General features: G+C 36.7%; 1 protein-coding gene across 1 annotated transcript in view; it reads right to left on the bottom strand.

Moving 5' to 3' along the window:
- Nucleotides 1-3,927: 3,927 nt before the first annotated feature.
- Nucleotides 3,928-22,034, bottom strand: part of LOC145690087 (uncharacterized) — a 67,780-nt gene continuing 49,673 nt past the window's right edge. The window contains exons 4-6 of the mRNA XM_081764627.1: nucleotides 19,134-19,351; nucleotides 17,918-18,174; nucleotides 3,928-4,808 (exon numbers count right to left, since the gene is read on the bottom strand). Coding sequence (XP_081620753.1) covers nucleotides 4,583-4,808; nucleotides 17,918-18,174; nucleotides 19,134-19,351 — 701 coding nt within the window. The 3' untranslated portion in view covers nucleotides 3,928-4,582. The remainder of the gene's footprint in view (nucleotides 4,809-17,917; nucleotides 18,175-19,133; nucleotides 19,352-22,034) is intronic.

The following is a 22,034-nucleotide window of genomic DNA, read 5'->3' on the forward strand; positions in this document are numbered from 1 at the left end:
ACAATTTCGCCAAATAATTTGTTTATATTTAATGCAATCCAGGAAAAAAATAGAGAAATAAAACATATTTTGCAGTAATATCGCCGTGCAAGTTCAAAAGTATGCAAATAATAATAATAATAATAATAATAATAATAATAATAATAATAATAATAATAATAATAATAATAATAATAATAATAATAATAACCTATATTATAAAATTGAAAGTAACTATGTTTGTGGCTCCTAATCTCTTGGACCACCAAACCGACCTCGATCAAATTTTCAACATAGATAAGGTTCGGGCCTGGGAAGCCTTTTTATCATTTCATTTTAACGGTAGAACTTAGGGGGAGGAGGACAGGAGGACGGTTGACATATAAAAATGAATAAAACGTAATAACTTTTGAACTACCAGACCGATCTCTATGAAACTCTCAACATAGATAAGGTTCGGATCTGGGACGACTTTTATAATTTCTGTTTGACGGTGCAATGTAGAGGCCGGGGAGAGGAATGTATATGTAAAAAATTAAAATGAAAGTGACTGTCTGTGACTTCATCACTCTTGAACCACCCGACCGATCGTGATTAAATTTTCAACATAGATGAGGTTCGAGCCTAAGATGCTATTTATCTAATTACTTTGACGATATAACTTAGGGTTGAGGAGAGGGAGGAGTTAAAAATAATAAATAAAACTTGATACACTAGAGCGTCGATTATCCGAACGTCGGTCAACCGAACGACCCCTTAACCGAACTGTGTACTCACTCGCACCTGTTACTCTCCCACCCTACCGTCCATCATCCCCCTCACTCCCAAACCAAGTTTCCCACAGTAGTCGCCGTACTGAGCCACCGCTGGCGGAACATTGCTTCTAATGGGGCCTTCATAAGGCGCTGGTGACCGGCCAAGCCACCAGTCGCTGTGTTTCAACAATCAGCACACTTCTGTCGGTTTGGCACTGGCTGTAGAAGTAGCGGCAGTATCAAAGCTGTTCACAGCAACAGCTGCGCCAGCTTAGAGTTGAGGCGTGCCGCTCCGCGCATGGCAAATAAATATGTACAGTTCGATTATCCGAACAAACCAGTTTTCCGAACACCCATGTCCCCCAATTACTTCGGATAATCGACGCTCTACTGTAAATCGTGAAACAAAAGATCAATCTCGATCAAATTTTTAACATAGGTGAGGTTCGGACCTGAGATAATTTTTAACATTTCACTTTCACGGAAGAACTTGGGGAGAGAATGGGAGAGGGAGATATATAAAAATAAATAAAACTTAATGACTCTTGAACCACCAAGCCAATCTCGATCAAATTTTCAACCTATATGAAGTTCGAACCGTAGATGGTTTCTGTCATATCATTTTGACGGTGTAACTTAAGAGATGGGGAGGGGAAGCGACATTTAAAAAAGAACGATAAATGACCGGTATTAGTGGCAAATCTATAATTTTTGGAGTCGCTGAGATTAACAGTGACTCATCTGATACTGTTTAAATCCAAATTCAGCCCCGCAACTTGAAGGAGGGAAGACATATAAAAATGATCGAAATAACCAATATCAGTATTGAATTCATAGTTTTCCGGCTCGCTGAGATAAACAATAAAACTGCAGATGCCGTGTCCCACAGCATAGTAATCGGGGGTGGATATATAAAATTCATCGAAAATGACCGATATTAAAGAGCGCTTTAGTAATACTAAACAATGACTGAGTAATGGAACATAATACTATTTTCTCTCAATTTAACCCACCGAAACGGGTAATTGATAATAATAATAATAATAATAATAATAATAATAATAATAATAATAATAATAATAATAATAATAATAATAATAGACAACTACTGTGAATGTGAACATTTCTTCTTCTTCTTCTTCTTCTTCTTCTTCTTATTATTATTATTATTATTATTATTATTATTATTATTATTATTATTATTATTATTATTATTATTATTCACGTACTTTTGAACTTGCACGGCGAAATTACTGCAAAATATTTTTACTTCTGTGATTTTTCCTGGATTGTATGTTTTTCTTTTATTAGTAGGCATTACTTTCTCTCGAGGCCGTCGAATAAGAATTTTGTTGAGCACTTTGGTTCGTCCAAAGATCAAGGCTAAAGTAAGTAATATTTGGCTGGTAATTTCAGGTGTCCCGATATTCTAGGTGTAAATTAATGGTCTCCTGAATAATACAGCTATCTAACATAGGTTCAAATACTGCTCACCCCAAAGTTAATTTTTTTACAAAGTGAATGTGAAGAATCGACTTATCATACTGGAAAGCAATACGTAAGAATGTGGAAGCAACAACCTGTATCATTATAGAAACGATTTACGAATGTTTGTTGGGAAAGGGCAAGGGAATTACCAGTACATTCCAAAGACATCATTGATATGCAGTATACACTTTTCGTGTTATCGTTCTCAGAAAGAAACACTACACCATTTGTTAAACAAAGTTTGGCTACAGCAATCGGTGGTGTAGTGGTAGCATGTTAGACTTCCAAATTGAAAATCTTGGTTCGATTACCCATCAGTTAGTATGACTTTCTCGCATAAAATAATGGCTGCAAACAGAGATTCATCTTCTGATGGAGAACTTACAAAGCATCATTGCGATAATTCGAGTAAACAGTGTGTGCGTTCCACATCATACACTGCAATGATAAGTATGTTTTATATTTATATTTGTCCCCCCTTTCTCTTTCTTGACGTTTCCCTACCCTGTCTTTGCATATTTTATTTCTCCACCCTCTCTCTCTCACGCACATACGCACTTCATGTTCCAAAGTTAAAACGGAGCAAGAGTTCGATATACCTGGTATGGAGAATCTAATTAACTGGGAACTGTAGCGTCGTGTTTTACGTGGTCTGAGGATAACATCTCCAGTCCTGGTCATCTCTGATAGGAATACTGTTTAAACGCAAGGGAATAAGTAAAATCTCTTTTTTATCCTCTGGGTTACTGAGTCTCAGTCGAATTACCGGGTTACTACGGATTTGAATCCTCAACCCCAGTAGTGGTCTACATCATCCGACTGACACGATGATCTGTTTGAGCTCTTAGCGTGTTCATTCTATCTGTGCAAATTACGTTATATCTGGAAAAGATGAAATCGATGCTGGATGTTCGGAACAGATAAATCTTCGGAAAAGACTAGAAAATGGTAACCTCTTTGGTTATTTGAAAACAGAATTTTATTTATACTAGTTGGACACAAAATTTGTTTCCATTCTATAATTCAATGTGTTTTATTCACGTTGAAATTTGAAACATGCTACATCTATGAGGAACAAACCTTTTCTTTCGAACATTTGTAACTTTTCATTACGATATAGTTTGGACGTTTAATATAGGGTATTTCTGATAGAAATTTAGCAGTAAAATAGCATTCTTCAATTTCTCTTTCTTTCTTTCGTTTCTTTTCGTTTCGTTTTTTTTTTTTTGTTCAGTTTGCGTTAGTACTCTGAAATGGAGGATATGACCAACGCTATCTACTGGGTATATTAGAATGTATTTTGGATCAGTACGTCCAATGAACACTACCGAATTTGCAATCGAACCACGCGGAAACAAAGCATGTGGTTAAACTTTTGACATTATCCCAGATGTGTCTCGGTGATCTACAGTTCTAGTTGAAATTGAGTATGCTATCCATTATGAAAGTGGCATAATGAATGTTTAAAGCATCATCTATATATTCGAATAGTTGTGAAAAAATATGTAAAAATAAACGTTAGGAACATTATAATGTTAGGTTCTTTTCTTACTATGTTTGAATTCCACAGTTTTATCTGTTCTTCCTTTTCTTTTTCTTCTTCTTCTCCCTCCCTCCCTCCCTCCCTCTCTCTCTCTCTCTCTGCCGCGTTTTTGAATCTCTGTGTAATAGACATCCATTGGTTTCAACTTTTCATTGTGTGTGTTTCAGTTTCTCCCTACATCAACTTATGAATCTTGTTCCGTCTCAGTTTTGTTATTTCATTTTATCGAAACTAATACATGTGTAGTTTGAAATCAGAATTACGCTCATGTTGTTATCTAATTTTAGTATGGGAGAGAAGAAAGGAGGCCAGAGAAGGGGTCTTTTTACCTGACACGATTATGGGATAAGAAGGTGTATATTGGGTGGCCTAACTGCACGGTGTTAGCTGTCGCAATTTTTTGATCGACAGTGTACAAAATAACAACCGTATATGACAAGTTAGAGATAATCGCTACTAATATTTACATTTTTTTTTACCATTGTTCTAGTACTTTTTTGTTTCATCGCAATGTGGAACTCGCAAAAACACTCGTTAATTTTATGAAACGTGATACTGGGTTCTTATACCGTTAGTAGTCTTCGCAAAAATTGCAGAGTGTAGTTAACCAAAACGTGCAAAAATCAATTATGAGTGTTATATGTACTGTCGCAAGTTAAAGCGCAGATTTTGCGTTGCATGGAGCAAAGGATTACGGAATAGGGGCTCTGGACACTAACTTTTCATGCCTATTGATGTACGATTTCAGAACAAAAAGCGTTGCCTACAATTCTCTTTATATTATATTGTTCTTATAGTCAAATACAATTTTGTTGTTTTACCCTGATTTGTTGTGAAGTACCGCACATACTTTGAAGTGAAGTACTTCGATGCATAGGACAATAATAGATAATATAAGCCCTGTAGTTAAACAAGTGAACATCAAGTAAACGTGATTCAAAGTAATAGTGTCCTCGATTCGCTCTTCTCGATCAACGCCATGATATTTCATGAAGGACTCCGACAAATATTGAAGAATACCTGATTCACGAAGTGATTGTATGCTGGAAAGAGAAAGATTGCATTAGATTATGTAGTAATTTCATTATCTAACATTTCGCAATATTTTCAGTGAAATTACAACGAAAAACTTACAAAAAGTTACCAACCATTGTCGTTAAATTATGTCAGTGTAACTGGAAGCATATGGTTGCTGTTAAAATAAACAATGATTGATTATTATTTTAATACTAATATTTTTATATGTATTTGTGATGCTCCAGCTTTCGCTTTTACATCACAATTTTTCAGGTCACTGATGTTTAATAGAGCTTCTTTATATTTGACCTGCACAGTTATGTTTGTTATTTGTATTTCAATGTTATTTGGTAGTTTAAATATATTTTGTGTTAGTTGAGGTAATCTGAATCTGCACCGAAGATTACAGAATGGTGATTGTTAGTGCTAAATAATTTTGGTACCAATGTATATTAGCTAAAAGAAGAAGAAATTATAATTATTACTATCATGTTGACTATCATGTATATAAAATGTCTTACAAGTAAGAAGGTAATTTAGCAAATGAAATCTAAATCCAATTTCCTGGATTTTGATGAGGTTTCTGAAGTCACAAAACAGATACGGGTAATAGTATATATGAGAACCCCCTGATCTGCGTTTCTTCTGTGTTCTATTACCACTTCTACATGAAATACCATAAATTTTCTACATAGTGCAATAGTAAGAAGTATCCATGTGCAGAAGACATGCGATATGCGTTAAATTCTCCCTTTCCCCCACACACATAGTCATAGATAAAGTATAAGGGTACTACACACGCAGATATAAAGTACAGGTATGTTCTTTTTTATTTTCGTATCAGTCGATAAGTAAATCAAAGTCGCTTTGTTACCCCCTTTATAAGTTCGTAGATACTCAATGAATAATCCCTAAAAGTATGAGCGTCCTGCTCCTTCGGGAACTGATGCAGCTTCATGTATACTATATCCCGGATACGAATCTGAATAAGTATTTAGAATACGTTTTAAACGTTATAAAATAATTATAACAAATTACTTTAAAATTTATTTGTTGGCATAAATGAGGGTAATAATGAAGCAAAAATAAGTAACTAATTCCGGCAGGATTATCCTGCTACAACTTTCTCCCAAATGTTCTTCACAATGCATTAAGTCAAATCTTGAAGCCGAATCTAAATTTTTGTATACGTAAACCCAGACAGCACAATGCACGTACATTACCCGTATAGTACATGTACAATTGCACGGATGCAACATGTGCATCATCTGTATAAATGCACGCCTGTACATGTGATGCACATATACGTCACAGGTTTAAAACATGTTTTAAACACTTGTTTTAAACATTTTGTTTTAAACATATCAACCCTGATAAATACTGTGTAACATATCCTTATCCATATCAATATCCAAATTTTGTGCTGCGTAAAGGAATGGGAAATATTTATAAACATCAATTTCCAATAAAGTGGCAAAATTCTTACTTTAGAAAACGGGATACAAATATGGAATACCTTGAACATTTTCGAACAAACACTTTCAACAAGCAAAATTAGTGAGCTAAAAAAGTTGAAAATTAAACCAAGTTATAGGAACAAAGTAGAAACGAACACCACTGACATATTACGTCATTGTACAGTTCTCTTACATAAGTCACAGACGTAATAACCATGTTCACAACCTGCACAAGCAGTGTAAGCTTACTCAGTGCACATCTGGCACATAACCCATTCTTCCCCTTCCTTATCACATGAAAATTTGCCCGAGCAGAAGATGCATTCAGCGTCCTCGCTATAGGGTGTTCCACCTTCACCAATATCAATATCAGAAGAGTCGTCTCTCACACTAAATGAACTATCACTATCACTCGCAGTGTCGGACGTTCCACATCTTGCTGGTCTTCGTTGTCTCTTGTTTCGTTTGGCACATTGCTTCCTTGCTCCCGGAGACATTTCAATGGACGCTTTATATGGTGATGAAGTCAGAATATTGGCAGTTCCTGATTTTCTTCCCCTGCTTCCCCTTTTTTTCCCTACGTTGGGAACAGGCGACATGTCCCTAGGAGTAATCACTGTACCGCTGGTAGATGCTCCTGCTTTATCGGCACAAGAAACACTCCCACTGCTTGGCCCAATTCCTTTCTGCTCAGCTTCACTGATACCGGTACTGTCCGTTGTTCCACTAGATGCAATGAAATCTGCATCTGTGAAAACATTCCGATTTACTGGGTAGAGCCCTGTAATTCGAAAGCCATTCACGGCGATCTCACCAGTCTGGCATTTGAGATAGGCCTTACCAAAGAGTTCAGCAATATCCATGTTAGTCAGAGGCCTATCATGAAGCCTTAGCCACATCCGCACTTCCTCGCTATAGTAAGACTTCAGTGGACTCATGAACGTTTTGTCCAGTGGCTGCATTTTGTGAGTAGCATGAGGGAGGAGGCACAAAATGCAGACATTATTCTCTCGACCCAAGTTAATGACATCTAAATTTCTGGAGTGGCTATAATGACCATCCAAAATCAAGAGAACAGGTGACTCAGGTGACGGTTTCACTTTGTCGATGAAGTGGAGGAACCATTGGGTAAAGAGATCGTTCTGGATCCACCCCGAGGGATGACAAGCAGCGACAGACCCAGGCGGGGCACCTCTCATCAGCTGATTGTTCATGTTCTTGCGGGGGAAAATGAACATGGGTGGAACGAATATTCCACTAGCACTCATGCAAGTTACGACTGTCACCAGAGAACCTCTCTCAGCAGAACTTAGTGCTGCCACCTGCCGCTTACCCTTCACTGCAAGAACTCGTGGTACTTTGTTCTGCACCACACTCAATCCAGTTTCTTCAACATTAAATATCCTGTCTGCTGGGTATTTTTTCTTCTCCATTTCTTCAGTTAGGAGGTCGAAAAATTTGTTGACATTTTCCTTTGTGAAGCCGGTAACCCGTTGGAAAGAAGTTGTTGGCTTTCGAAACGAGCATCTATCCTTATGCCTTTTCAAGAAGAGGCGGAGCCATCCTCTACCAGCTCTGTCTCCCAGAAATGGATTTGGAATCCCGTTTCTTTTGGCTATCTGAAAGGCCATTGTTTGTAAGTCTCGTCTAGTCAGTCAAAAAAAAATGCTTTCCATTGTTAGAATATATTGAAGTAGTTGTTCTTCAATTTCTTGCGGCAAAACTGTCTTCCTCCCAAGCTTGGTTTTGGTGGCTTCATTCATTGTCACGTCTGATTTAGCCAGTCGGAAGAGAGTTGTGCGTGGAACATTAAATGTCTTGGCTGCCTTCAAATAGCCCATCTTTTTCTGTCGCACCGATTTTATTGCCTCCTGCATAGCAACCTCATCCTACACTTTTCTAGCAGGTGACAATTTTCTACCTTTCGATGTTGTCACCATATCTACAGTTGAAACAGTTCTAGAATAAGGGTCTAAATATGGAATACCAGGTATTCCATATTCGAGCCACTACTGTCTTGCGAAACAAAACGTCAAAACACTCACAGTTCAAACAATAGAAAAAAACTAGATATGTGGTAATGTCGCTACAAATGTTCTCTTTCCAAATGAACAGAAGTGTATTTGAATAGGCACGTGTATTAGAAATATACGACGAAATGCTCCTTACCTACAAAAAATTCACTTCACCGGGAAAACAATCAAAAGAAACCGACGCGTTGCTTTCGGCTTTAAACTCAACAATGACTACTTTTGTTAACAAAGGAAGGAAGGAGGGATTGTTTCACAGTTTGTTCGCTAGAGTACTCACGTTACCTTACGAGATATTATAGTATTCCATATTAGTGCCCCTATTCGATATTTGTACCTGTTCCTATATATATATATATATATATATATATGGTGGCGGATCCAGGATATGATCAAGGGAGGGGCTAAACCATAATTTGCCGCTTTATCCAGTGTAAAAACAGGGTTGAAGTCCATTTTATCCAGTGTATACCTGAGGGTCAAGGGGGGCTATAGCCCCCCTTGGATCCGCCCTTTATATGTATGTGTATATATAGAGAGGAGACCGGGATATTCACGAACACTTAAGATTTGATTATAAATAACTTTTGTTTTTAGAGATAAAATTAAAATTTCTTGTGTGTAGAAAGCTTGGAGTTTTTCCTGTTTACTACAGTGCAGAGGAGAGTGAAAAGTAACATTTTTCAACAAATCAGTGAGATGTTTTAAAAATGCACCTATGTTCGGGATTGCCCCTAAGGTGGGGGTAATCCCGAATATGCTGTTTACTTTAAACTTTCCTTTACAAATGAAGCGAAATGCATTAAAATACATTAAAAATATACTGTAATTTAGTATTTAAATATTTAATAAGAACTATAATTACAAATATAACTCAAGTTAATGAGAAACATGATCAGATCTCATTATCTTTAAAACTATTACAAATGAAAGCTAATAGGTACGGTAATAGGCTAAACAAAATATACTCTTATGAAACAAATTCAGGAATAACGGTGTATTAAGTAAAATACGGTATTCATTAAAATTAAAATATTATTTGGAGTGGAGAAATCACAGATGTACGCATTAATGTTTCACTCCCAAAGACAGTATTCTTTATTAGTCCAATGTTCAAATGCGGTTAATAGGCTGAACAAAATTGCCTAATTGCTAATGGATGCTACTAAACTAAATAAATTTGTAAAGCACTCTGTGAATCACAAAGAAATTAATTGCAGCCTATGATGAAGGATAGGATATCTAAAATAGGGTTAGTTGTTATAGAATAATAAGGTAGGTTTCTAATGGCCTAAAATAATAAATAGAGCAAACTATTCTATTTAATAAAGCTAATTACGCTTATTACCAAGACATGATCTATTTTCCAAACCAATTTCATTAATTTATTACTTATTTTCCAATAAGAAAAAGTATTTAAACATTTTTGATAGTTTATTTCACACCGTGGGGAATACTGAACACTTCGGGGTAATGGCAAAACATTCTGTTTGGCATTTCCCCATGAGACACCATTTTATTGTTAAAGTTGAAACTAATTGTTGACTGCATACAGGCTAGTAAGATTACAAAGAACTAATGCTCAAATATAGGGGAATATATAACCTTATCTGTAAGAATATAGATAAGAGCCAACTTGTCCAGATTGTTGAAACATTATAAGTGAATTGACAAGAACAACAAAACGTATTTTTCGTGGTAATCCACTCGACTGACTCTCACCAAATTTATGCTACACTTTTCCAGGTCTCTCCGCTGGCATGCAGTAAAATCGTCTGTTCTCTAACAAGCTTCCTTGGACGTAAACTTGGGTGTTCGGTATTACCTCAGTGTTCGCAAATACACCGGTTTCCCCTATATATATACATGAAAGTGACTATGTTTGTGACTTTATAACTCTTGAACCATCCAATCGATCTGGATCAACTTTTCAATATAGATGAGGTTCGGGCTTGGGATAGTTTTTCTTTTCTCTCTTTCTTTTTTTTTTTTTTTTTTTTTTTTTACTTTGACGGTGCAACTTAGGAGAGGGGGAAGATATTTAAAAATGATCGAAAATGGCCGGAGTTAGTGTCGAATCCGTAGCTTTCGGGATCGCTGATATGAACAGTGTCACTTCCGATGCCGTTTAAAACCAAATTCAGTCTTAATTGTCCTTTATGTCGAAAATGAAACGTATTCTTCCCATGCGAAAAACGGGCAATCTGATAGTCATGTATAACTTGAATAAGTGTCGTTTTTATATTTTTTAACAGTTCCTCAACTCCGATAACCCTTCCCACAGTTGTAATTAAGCCAGCGCTATTGTTCGCCAAAAGTTTAGAAACAGAGCAGTATATAACATTTAGTAATCAGACATTTGCGTCTGTAAAGTTTGCTAAACCTAAATTGTAAATAGATATTACAGTTACAAGTACTGTATTATTCACTATTTCACAGTTTACTTCTGCCAGAAGTTCGCTCTTTAAGATCCGTTCCCTCCAGTTTGGGAAGCACTGTTAGGCCTATACAGTATAGATGAATAACAATTTCCTGCAGCAAAGTAAAACCTTTTACTTATTATTAGTAACAAACGACTTACATTATAGCATCATAAATATTCATTTTTTTTTTATTTTCTCAAAAACTGCGCGTGAAAAATAACGATCAAGTTATGTTACAAGGTATGATCAAAAAGTATTGTTAATCATTTTATTAGATACAAAGTAATGAGCTTACTTGGAATTTGATTTAATCTCCTTCAAAGTAGCCCTTGGTTAGCAATGCACTTACAGATGGTGATCAGAAAAATGGAAACACCTGAACGAAATTGCAACTTACCAGATTAATATGGTGTCGGGCCACCTTTCGCCTTCAGAACAGCCTTAATGCGACGTGGGATGGAGGCATAGAGGTCGTGAATGGTAGCAAGTGGAATTTTACACCATTCCTCGTGCAGGGCATCGGCCAGTTCTGTGAGAAAGGATGGAGGTGGAAATCGTCGCCGGAGTTGTGTTTCCAAGACGGACCACAGATGTTCAATTATGTTGAGATCTGGGGATTGGGCGGGCCAGGGGAGGTGTTGAACTTCATCCCGATGTCCCTCAAACCACGCTGCAACAACGCCAGCTGTGTGAATGTGTGCATTATCATCCTGGAAGATGGCGTCATTGTCCGGGAACAACATCCGAACCATAGGATGCAAGTGGTCTCCTAAAATTGCGACATAATCGTTGGCAGTGATTCGTCCGCTAGGTGTGACCACAGGACCCAATGAAAACCATGATATGGCGGCCCACAGCATCACCGAGCCGCCGCCATGTTTCACAGTTGGGCGGAGACACTGCAGATCATAAGCTTCTTTGGGCGTTCTCCACACATAAACACGGCCCGTGGTTGGGAATAGGGTGAAGGATGACTCATCCGACATATCACACGTTTCCAGTCCTCAACGGTCCAAGTGGCATGGTCGCGGCACCATTTACGGCGTGCGAAAGCATTATGGTCCCTGATGAGCGGTTTGGCCCGTGTAGCACGACCCCGGAAGTTCATGTCATGTAATTCGCGGCGGACTGTGATTGTCGAAACAGGGTGGGGGAGGTGCTGATTGAGTTCCTCCGTCACTTGCTCCGCAGTGGCACGACGGTTCTGCGTGACAATGCGCTTTAATACCCGGCGTGACCTGTCACTCATGATTTTCTTCCGCCCACTGTTCTGCTTCCCCGATGTGGTTTTCCCGTATGTTGTGTAGGCCGTCATCACCTTCGATACTGTCCCACGCGACACACCTAACACAGTAGCCACTGCCGTCACACTCACTCCACATAACCGCGCACCAACAATTTGCCCTCTTTGAAAATCTGAGAGATCTCCCATTTTACACTACCTCCGTCTGCTGCAGCCACTGGACACTGCTGTTCCACCGCGCCTGACGTAGTATGGAGACCGACCTAACACACCACCACCAGCGGTCCGGCGCTGCGGGCGCCACGACACCACTGCCAACCCATACATCTGACGTGTTGCCAACTACAGGTGTTTCCATTTTTCTGACCACCATCTGTATCTCAGCGTTGCATGACTGGAAGCATTTCTGGAAGGGCGTTCAACTGCTCTTTCGTACCCTCTCAATGTCAGGAATTGTGTCAAAACGTTTCCCTTTAAATACAGTTTTAATTTTTGGGAAAAGCCAAAAGTCATATGGTACTAAATGTGGTGAATATAGCGGATGTAGACAGAGGAATACTTTCTCCGGCCAAAAACTCGCGAATCAAATGCAAGCTGTGGTACGGCATCTTTTCGTGGTGAAGAAGGAAGCCACGTGCCCATTTAATCGGCGGTTAAAATGCTTTACACGGACCCATACGAGATGTTTAGTTTTTCGGAAAGCTCTCGAATAGTCATTCACTTGTTTGAACAAATCATTTATGATACTTTTTGCACATTTTCATCTGTTTTTGATGTCTAAGGGCGTTTTGATTGTTGCTTGTTTCCAACCGATTCCTTGCCGATTTTGAATCGCTCATTCCACTTGTAAACAATCTTCAATGCCACCGCTTCGTCGCCATAGACTGATTTTGACATTTCGTGAGCTTCTTTGGCAGTTTTTTGCGGTTTAGAACAAAACTTAATGTTGGCGCGCGACAGACACTCTTAACACATACTCACTCTTCTGACTCTGGAAGCCACCTAACATGTCACAACTCGTTCAAACTCGACACTGTCTGTACCAAAGGTTTATGCTACCGAGCTGACTAGTTGAAATAGATACAACACCGATAGATGGCACTGTGCAACTACATTCACCGTATTTTTTGATCACACCTTGTATTTTGTTCAGTTTGATATGGCCAGTCGACGTCTTATATTTGGACAATACGATTGTTTTAGTTCAACGTAAAATAAAATTTTGCACTTAATCACAAATTTAGGCTATATCTCATTAACTAAATACGAGGTATTGTCGTTTTCCTAGTGTTATAATGAAGAGCTTAATGAGAATGTATTTAAGTATCAGTTTTACGTCAATAAGTCGAATGGTTCTCGTACAGCATCTATTTTTAGGTTTATAGGAATAAATCGTTTATTCTCCAGTTTCTCGAAAACTACGCATGAGCATTTAAACTCATCCGTGTCATTTTGTTTAACTCAAGATCTATCGATCGGTATGTGTCTTACCTAAGGAGTTTTTTTTTCGTTAAACGTTAATAATATTGAATTTCTTAGACATAAGTAGTTCTGTATTCTACAAAGGACGTTCAATAAGTATTGCACAGATGGGTATAATATTTTTATTACTTGCAATATGATGATGCAATTTTACGTGAATATACTTTCATCCTTTGGTTTCAAAATGGTAATAATTGTTGTTTCCTGTTGTTCACATGTAAGCCACAATGGACATTGAAGTAAGATCAGGACCCGACAACGGTCAGTAATGAAATACCTGTTCAAAACCGGTGATGAATCAGCCATATCAATTCATAAGAAGTTGCTTCCGGTTTATGGGGATCACGCATTGGACCAACATTGATTGCAGCGGTTCTCCTCGACCAAGGAAAAAAGCTAGACTTTTCAGATCAGGGCAGAAAATTATGACCTCCTTTTTCTAGGATCATTGCGGTGTCATTTTTTTTTTTAACACTTCTTGGAACACGGCTCCACAATTAACAAAGAGGCTATTCTTTGTCACGTGCTGTCCAGACCAAACTTGGAGTTGTCATGTTGGAGTTCCACGGTAAGGTAATGGAAGTCCAACATGGACAATGCCAAGCTTCACGCAACCATGATGATACAGCACAAAATCATTAAAATGGGATGGGAAGTACTTTCTCAGCCTCCCTATAGTCCGAGCTTGGCTCCTTTGGATTTCTTCCTGTTTAGTCGTCTGAAAGCCCATCTGCGAGGGATCGACAGTGACAAGGCTCTCATTTCTTGTATGAAAAAATGGTGTAAAAGTAAGCCACCTAAATTCTACTAAAGTGCATTCAAGGCATGGAAAGAATGTTGGACGAGATACGTCACAGCAGATGGAGATTGGTGACATGGTCTTGTAGCGAAAGGATCAAAGTATGTTCACTTAAAATTTCATCATCATATTGCAACTAATAACGATATTATAACCATCTGTGCATAACTTATTGAACACTCTTTCTACTTATAATATTAAGAAACCAGGTTCCTGACTAAGTGTTGTACTCAATAAGGGCTGTACATCTCTGTTTACTTTTTAGTGGGTAAGACAGGTATAGGGGATTTATATAAGAAACGTATACAAAAGATGGGAACAAATTGACTTTCTTTTTGCTCGTTTCACTCTGAAAGTTACTTCTAGAGTTAATTGTGTGAATATAACCACCAAGAAAAGAAATTCTTCTTTTTGCATCTTGTAACGAATGGCTGAACAATTCTCTTGTCTTCGAATAAGAAAAAGAGCATCTTTCTTTTTTTTTAACGTTATTCTTATTTACGCATGCACCGTACATAAAAATAATAATAATAAATGAAAAGCGGAATATTCATCATTGTGTGACGACTTTTGTTATGAGAGCAGGAAATATTTCATTTTAAAATGTCATACACATCATATTTCTTTTTCAGCTTCCGCAAATGAGATCTTTCCTCTGCTTTCTCAACTGCATTAAGTGGTGTTCGCTTCCCTTTCAACAAATCTTAATGCATTTCTTTTTAGAGAGAAAAATTACATTCACCAGTGATTAAAACTTACTATATAAAATTTATCCTAATTATTATGAACACATTTAAGAACAAATTATCTTTTAAATATGTTTTCCAGTGGCAATAAAAAGAGCAAGGCCTAAGCAGGAAAGAAAGCTAATGTTCTACGAGGGCCGATCGAAAAGTAATTATAATCCGACATTTGTAATACACATAAAAAAAAAAAAAATAAAATCTTGTCACTTCTCAACACCTCAATAGTTCTCTGTAATATACATATACTATAGGGTCAAGTGGGGTAATTATGAAACACAGAAAAGTGGGGCTATTGTGAAACATCCCTGTTTTTAATAGAACTCTGTGACTTTGAAGTCTCATAAAAATATGAGAAGGCAGTAAATTGATTGCTATATCTATTACATATATCTGAAGTAGGACAGTTTTTGAGACAAAAAAAAATAATTTGAAAGCATCCGTTTTTCAATGAAAAAACGTATATTTTTCTCGCAAAACTTTTCTTATATCTTATATATATCAAATGCTTCATTAACTAACTAAATATATATTCTTGTAGAGGATGTTCTGGGTTTTTCAGATCATGTAAGTAATGAGTGAAATGATGCATGGTGGAGGGGCAATATGGGTCAAAATTCAAGGGACTATTAAGAAACACTGCGTGGGGCTATTACGAAATGTGATAACATTTATACACATATGAAGGCCTCCATGCTAACTATAATGTTTCAGTGCTACTATGTTGTAGAGCAATCAAGAATAAACAATAGAAGACTCGTGATTTCGAGCAGCGACGCAGAATGTCTTGCTGAAGCTTGCTGATGAATGTTTGCTTACCTGACATCTTCTGATGATGAAGATTTGGATTAGGGATACGCACGAGACAAGATTTGTGACTGTCTCGTCTCGAAAATGTGCTATAAAAGTGATGTCTCGACTCGAAAAATGTATATTTCTCTATTGGAAGAGCCGTGTCTCGACTCGAATTTTGTCAGGAAAATCCTGTCTCGACTCGTCTCGTGCGCATCCCTAATTTGGATGACCCACAACCTGACGATTTCGTCGAAATAAAGGCCCCTGAAACAGAATACATTTGACCAGGAGTCTGTTCTTTCAAATTTTAAAGGAGGTCGCCGAAATAGTACCATATATCGTTATATTGTGACAGTACAGGGTGGCCCAAAAGTAGGTATACAGTTCCGTACTGATCGGCTCATGGCATTTTATATCATTTAATTATTTTCCACACAGGTATTAACTTAGTTTCTTCATTGTCTGTTCTTAATTTCTTTTCACTTATACCTGAAGCTTCGAAGAGACCGAAGTAAATAAAAGCATTATCTAAATAAATTAAAATACTTGATAGATTCTGGTCTGTATACCTACTTTTGGGCCATATTAAGAGTCCTACCTCATGATGAATTTGAAGAAAACATTTAAACCTTTCGACACTGACATTTCATTCATTAAAGACATGGGCGTCTCTGGCGGGGGAGGGGACGGGGGGGACGCGTCCCCCCAATATTTTGAAGTGACACAATCTAAAATTTCACTGAGATACTAGCAGTTAGATCATTTCCTTTGATGTCCCCCCCCCCAAATTTTACATGCCAGAGACGCCAATGATTAAAGAGTTGAATATCATTGGCATTTTGCCTACTCCCGCAATGGTAGTGTCTGGTGATAGATATAAGTACCGTTTTGCAAAGACTGTTGATGTGTTAGAAGTGTAAAATCTAGAACTGTTTGTAGGTATTCCAATTAGAACGTGGTAGGTAACCTTGAAACTTTTGATATGTAACAGAAGTGTGTCTACGTTCATTGTTCAGTGCAAGCTGTGAAAAAGTTCATCTTCTTTTTATTTTTCTGCATTTAATGGGATCATATTCAATCACGAAAAAGGCATGACATTTTATAATTGATATTTTCTGCATAAATATGCAGCTTTTCATGGAAACAGGAATTTTCGGTGAAGACAGAACATGAAAGTAATTTTTCCTAACTCCAAGCCTGCTTTGCATCATCACTTGCAAAATTATTACTGACAAAGTAAGTACAAAATAAATAAACGAGTTTTTATTCATTTAATTTTTGATAGAGAATAACTGAGCCATTCATCCTGTAAGTTATGCGGGTATTTCACAATAGTTCCAAATGCAGAGGCTATTTTGAAACACGTGTTTTCATTTTCTCCACAAAAAGTAAATGTGATAACGAAAAACACCTGAGTTATTTTCAAAGACATTTTTGTAACGTATATAATGGTATTTTTTCATGTCTCTAACTCAAGCAGTTTTTGTTGTACACTCAAAAGTATGATTTTTCGTTTCACATTTACCCCACTTGACCCTATAGATATAGGGTAGACTGTGATATGTACAGTAGATATATAGGTAGATAGATAGAGAGATATAGAACCTGATGTATATGTATATGATATAGGCATTATTTTCATGTGAACAATAGCCTCATGGAAAAATATTTGAAGTGTGTAAGCCTATTTATGGCTTATATTTATATATTGAGAAAAGCATTACAGAAATTGTCTCTCATACCCTCTTAAAACTGGAATTCCCTAAAAGACGGGTATATATATATATACCCGTCTTTTAGGGAACAAATATATATACTTGTTTTTAATAAGAAGTTCTATCTTTACCATAGTTATAGATCACTTTTCCCATTAACACACCATAGTTTCCTCTTTACCCACAGACTATTTACTTAGTTTTAATTCGCAACTCTATAACAATCTAGTTTTTAAATTGGGGTAGAAATTGTACTGTAAAATTTAGGGAATTCTTAATGAAATGCTCGGGAATTCTTACACATAAAAGAACATTATTTTCCGAGTTAGTATCAGTGCATTAACCTATTTATTTTTAATTTCCCCATTAAATTTGTTCTCATTTGTCATAAATTCCAAACTAGTTAAATGTATCTAACTACCCTCTCAGCACTTATTAACTTACTTACATAAAATCAAAAAGCTGCTTATATGGGAATGAATCTGAATAAAGTATTGTAACCGATGTTCTGAAGTACTTCTTTCCCAATTTTGTTAGTTTGCATGGTGTCAGTCGGCGCAATACGGAAGCTCCCCCTGGACTAAGCAGCATTGCCATCTTTCGCTTGCAAAATATCTCTTTCAAACTAACTTCTTCGTTTCGAAGTCCATAGTCCTTCTCCGTGGCTTTATCCCACACTTCCTTGAAAAATCCTTCTTTGGCTTTCTGCAAGAAAGGAACAAATAATACGATAACAAACTAAAAATTTTACAACAATTTTCGTCTACTACCGACCAGATTTACTATAAATTTTCCATGCCTGCTTATCTCTGATACAGTATCCACCAATTCTGACTCACATATACATATCTCATAGTTATACAGGGCTATTCATATTTCACGACGTTTTCACACCTCGATTGCGCAATAACAAAGAGAGATACAACGGAAATAATGCTATTCGTTTCTTTAATGTGCTAATTTGCTTTATGTTTAGGCCTTCTATGAATTCGTTTGTTATTAAAATAGAAAGAACAAAAGCAGAATATAAGCAGAGCTTTAGAAAAAAAAAGTTATTAAATTATTCAGATTTGAAGGACTGAGTGCATGGTTAAGGTGATTAGGGAAATGCTTGCCGTGATTTTGATTCGGCTCTTTTCGTGTTTTACCAAGTATTGACACCAATAGCGTACACATAATTTAAACAAGGGAGGAGGGAGTTCAAGTACCCAAACTCATATCGTTTCAGGTCATACGTGATAATTTTGTTTACATATCTTAACACAGCAAATGATTACTTTTGCTCAATGCAAGGTTAAAATAATAATAATAATAATAATAATAATAATAATAATAATAATAATAATAATAATAATAATAATAATAATAATAACAATAACCTTCGCGTTTGCTACAGATTGACATAGTGTCAACTTAGTCAAATTCACTAGCTGAAGACGTCAATTCGTTCGTTGATTTTACACTAATTGTATATGTAAATACTTTTGATTTTTTAAAAATAGTTTCTTAAGTGTTCTAATATAAAACAGTACATGTGTGCATTCGATAAGATGAAGTTATCATAATCCAGATGTAATCGGATGCAGATATCCGAATATAGGGCAATGTATGTAAGTTCGATTGCTTTGCATAGTGCATAAAAGTCTACAGTACATAAGACTTACCTGTAACATAACCAATGGAAACGTATTATTAAGCACACATAATTTTTTTAGTCTTTTCTGCAACATATTTTCGAGGGAAGAGAAAGGTTGATAGATTTTCTTCAAAGTCAAGTAAGTGACCAGCATAGATGAGTAAGTCCAATAGAGCATGGCACCCAGGAATAACGTACATAGTAATGACAGCCTTGTGCCCAAGTACGATGAGTCTAATGACAAACCTGTGTGAAAACAAATAAGGATAATCATATTTTAATGCAAAATAAGATATAGAATCAGCTAAATTAAATTTACTAGTTCCAAAATCTATAAGGGCCATATCAGTGAGATCTTATATACTCTGGGTGATACGTGATCAATGTATTAGCTACCAATATGTTATTTCTGGCTTTTCAGGCCGAAGTCCAATACTTCGATTTCGCTTCATTCATTCCAATACCGCAACTCATTTTGTTGTATCATCTGACCTATTTTCTAGTTGGTTGCTTGAATTGGGGTTTAGCGTCTCTTTAAGCACCGAGGCTATGCGAGACATTAACCTACAATTTAATCTTTCCAGGCCACTGTTTACTAGAAACGAAGCAGTAACGAATATTTAGAATCAGAATGCGTGTATGAAACGAAACACATTGCACTTTTTTTTTCTAAAGCGAAATACATTGCAATTTTTATTTGGCATCTAGTGAAAATTATTGTGACAACATACAGTGTATGGCAACAAACTTAATTACGATGTTAGAATTTATAGATAACATTAAAGAGATAATTAACATTTACTAACCACTTTTATTTCCCAAGAAATTTTCTGAAACATGTATCAAAACAGAGAGGGGCATTGCATATATTGCAAATATATCTGTTTTTTTTTTTTTTTTTCATTTACTTTTGTGGGACACAGAAGGCACAGCACTACGAATTTTATTCAACATTACCTCCGTGCCTTGCTAACCGAAATTAGAACCCCGGTATCTTCTGCATACTTTCCAGGGTACAAAGACGTTCACAACTGTTAGGGAAGTGTGGAATTATAGGATACAACGCCATCATTTTCGACAACATCGACCAAATATATAATAGTCTCGAAATTAATCGCAGAGCTTAGTGCCTCCTACAATCTCATGATACGTAGCAATAGCAACAGGACAGCACACTTAACGAATGGTTCCATTCTTGAAATATTCACTCCTTGCATTAGAACTGGAATCCTTTCTTCAATTTGTGGGAGAGCCGGGTTCGATACCCGGCGGGAGCTCATGTGGTTCGGATTCCGTGTTAATCAGTAGGTCCCATCTCCTATAGCCTCGCTGCTGAAAGGACGTTAAACTCAAAATCAACCTTTCTTCAATTTTGCTTTCTGGTTCATTATTGGGAGATGGGAGTAATCCTTCGCGGTTTGTTCTTACGGCGCTAATAGTGGTATAAATATTAATTTTCCGTAGCATTTTCATAAGATTAGGTAGTAAAAAAATTGTCGAATGTTACAACAATTTCTGTATTTATCAAATCTCTTGTTGGACCAAATTACATTTTTCCGTAAATGTATTCACCCCGTTTCTGATCGTTTGACTTGCCAGCGGAAATGTCAAAATTCTTTACGTAACCAATTTTAGAATCGGTTATACACCAATCTTATATCCTCTCTTCACACGTTACAAGAGCATGTTTAGTTACAGTGATGATCTGCCGTTGGAAGATATCACTTTCATCAACAATCAGCACAGTAGATGCTTTCATCAATTGTATTGTTCAAATACGTGATAAGTTGTCTAACCTTGTGAATTTTATCGTGATTTGAGTTATCTTTTGGAGGATTGGTCTCATTATCATTGAGACAAGTTGTTTCCCTTACTCTCTCGAAACGTTTACTGTCTTAACCTATGAGTAATAGATCGACTGAGTGTAGAATCAGAACTTCAATAGTTTTCAACTTCTAGTAATACTAATCAGTACGATTTCAGAAGGTTTCACCCGTTGGGCGGGAGGCTTTCAATACTCACGGTATTAAAGTAGTAATGTGAAAATATTGGCAACACATGTTGACTACGATCAGAGATATGTTAGAGACGCTAGAGGATATTTGTAGCTCCGGGGGAGAATTTTTTCCAGCAATCTACTGAAATCATCACTGACTATGTAGAAATTAGGGATGATGTCTAGACGAGAAGAGACTAAATTTAGTACAATCTCAGTCTCGAATTCATTTCGAGTCGAAAATAATCGTATTGATCTCGGTCTCGAGGGTCAAGTCGCAATCTTGTCTCGATAGTCTCGAAATAAATTTGTGAAATTAAAAATGTATAAATAATATATTACAACCTGACATTTTCTCTATTTACTGTTTTTCGTTCATTCTTGACAATACAACTATCTGTATTGTGTGCCGATTATGCCTTCTTAACTGTTTCTAATGGTCGTGCTTTTTGTGCATGTGTTCACAGGTTCAATCCCCATTGGACGTATCAAGCCTTGAATGAGACCCGAATAATGATTCAAATCTCCCTTTAAGTCAGTGGTTCCCAATCAGTGTAACGCGCAGTCCCATAGTTTGTCGCGAAATTTTAGAATTTATAAGAAGCAATTAATAATGAGTTAAAAGCAATTTTGAGAAAACAATGCCAGTCAGCGTTTCCAACAGCAGCATCAATGCTCAGTACTACCATAGTCATTACTTTATAGAATCTATAGGCTTACACCATTATGATGTATATTATTATTAATAAAAAATCAAACCAAGTGTATCGTGCTGTCATCAGAATTCAGCATAGTTTCAGTCAAAAAAGATTGGAAACCACTATTTTAAGCATTAGATTTTGTATTAAATATCCTCAGTGCTGACCGAAAAGGGGTATTAAATTTTAATCAATTAACTTCAATATTTTATATTACTTTATGGTCTACTGGCTA

This window comes from Thermobia domestica, chromosome 7 (genome assembly GCF_964235325.1).
Source record: "Thermobia domestica chromosome 7, izTheDome1.hap1.1, whole genome shotgun sequence".
Classification (NCBI taxonomy): domain Eukaryota; kingdom Metazoa; phylum Arthropoda; class Insecta; order Zygentoma; family Lepismatidae; genus Thermobia; species Thermobia domestica.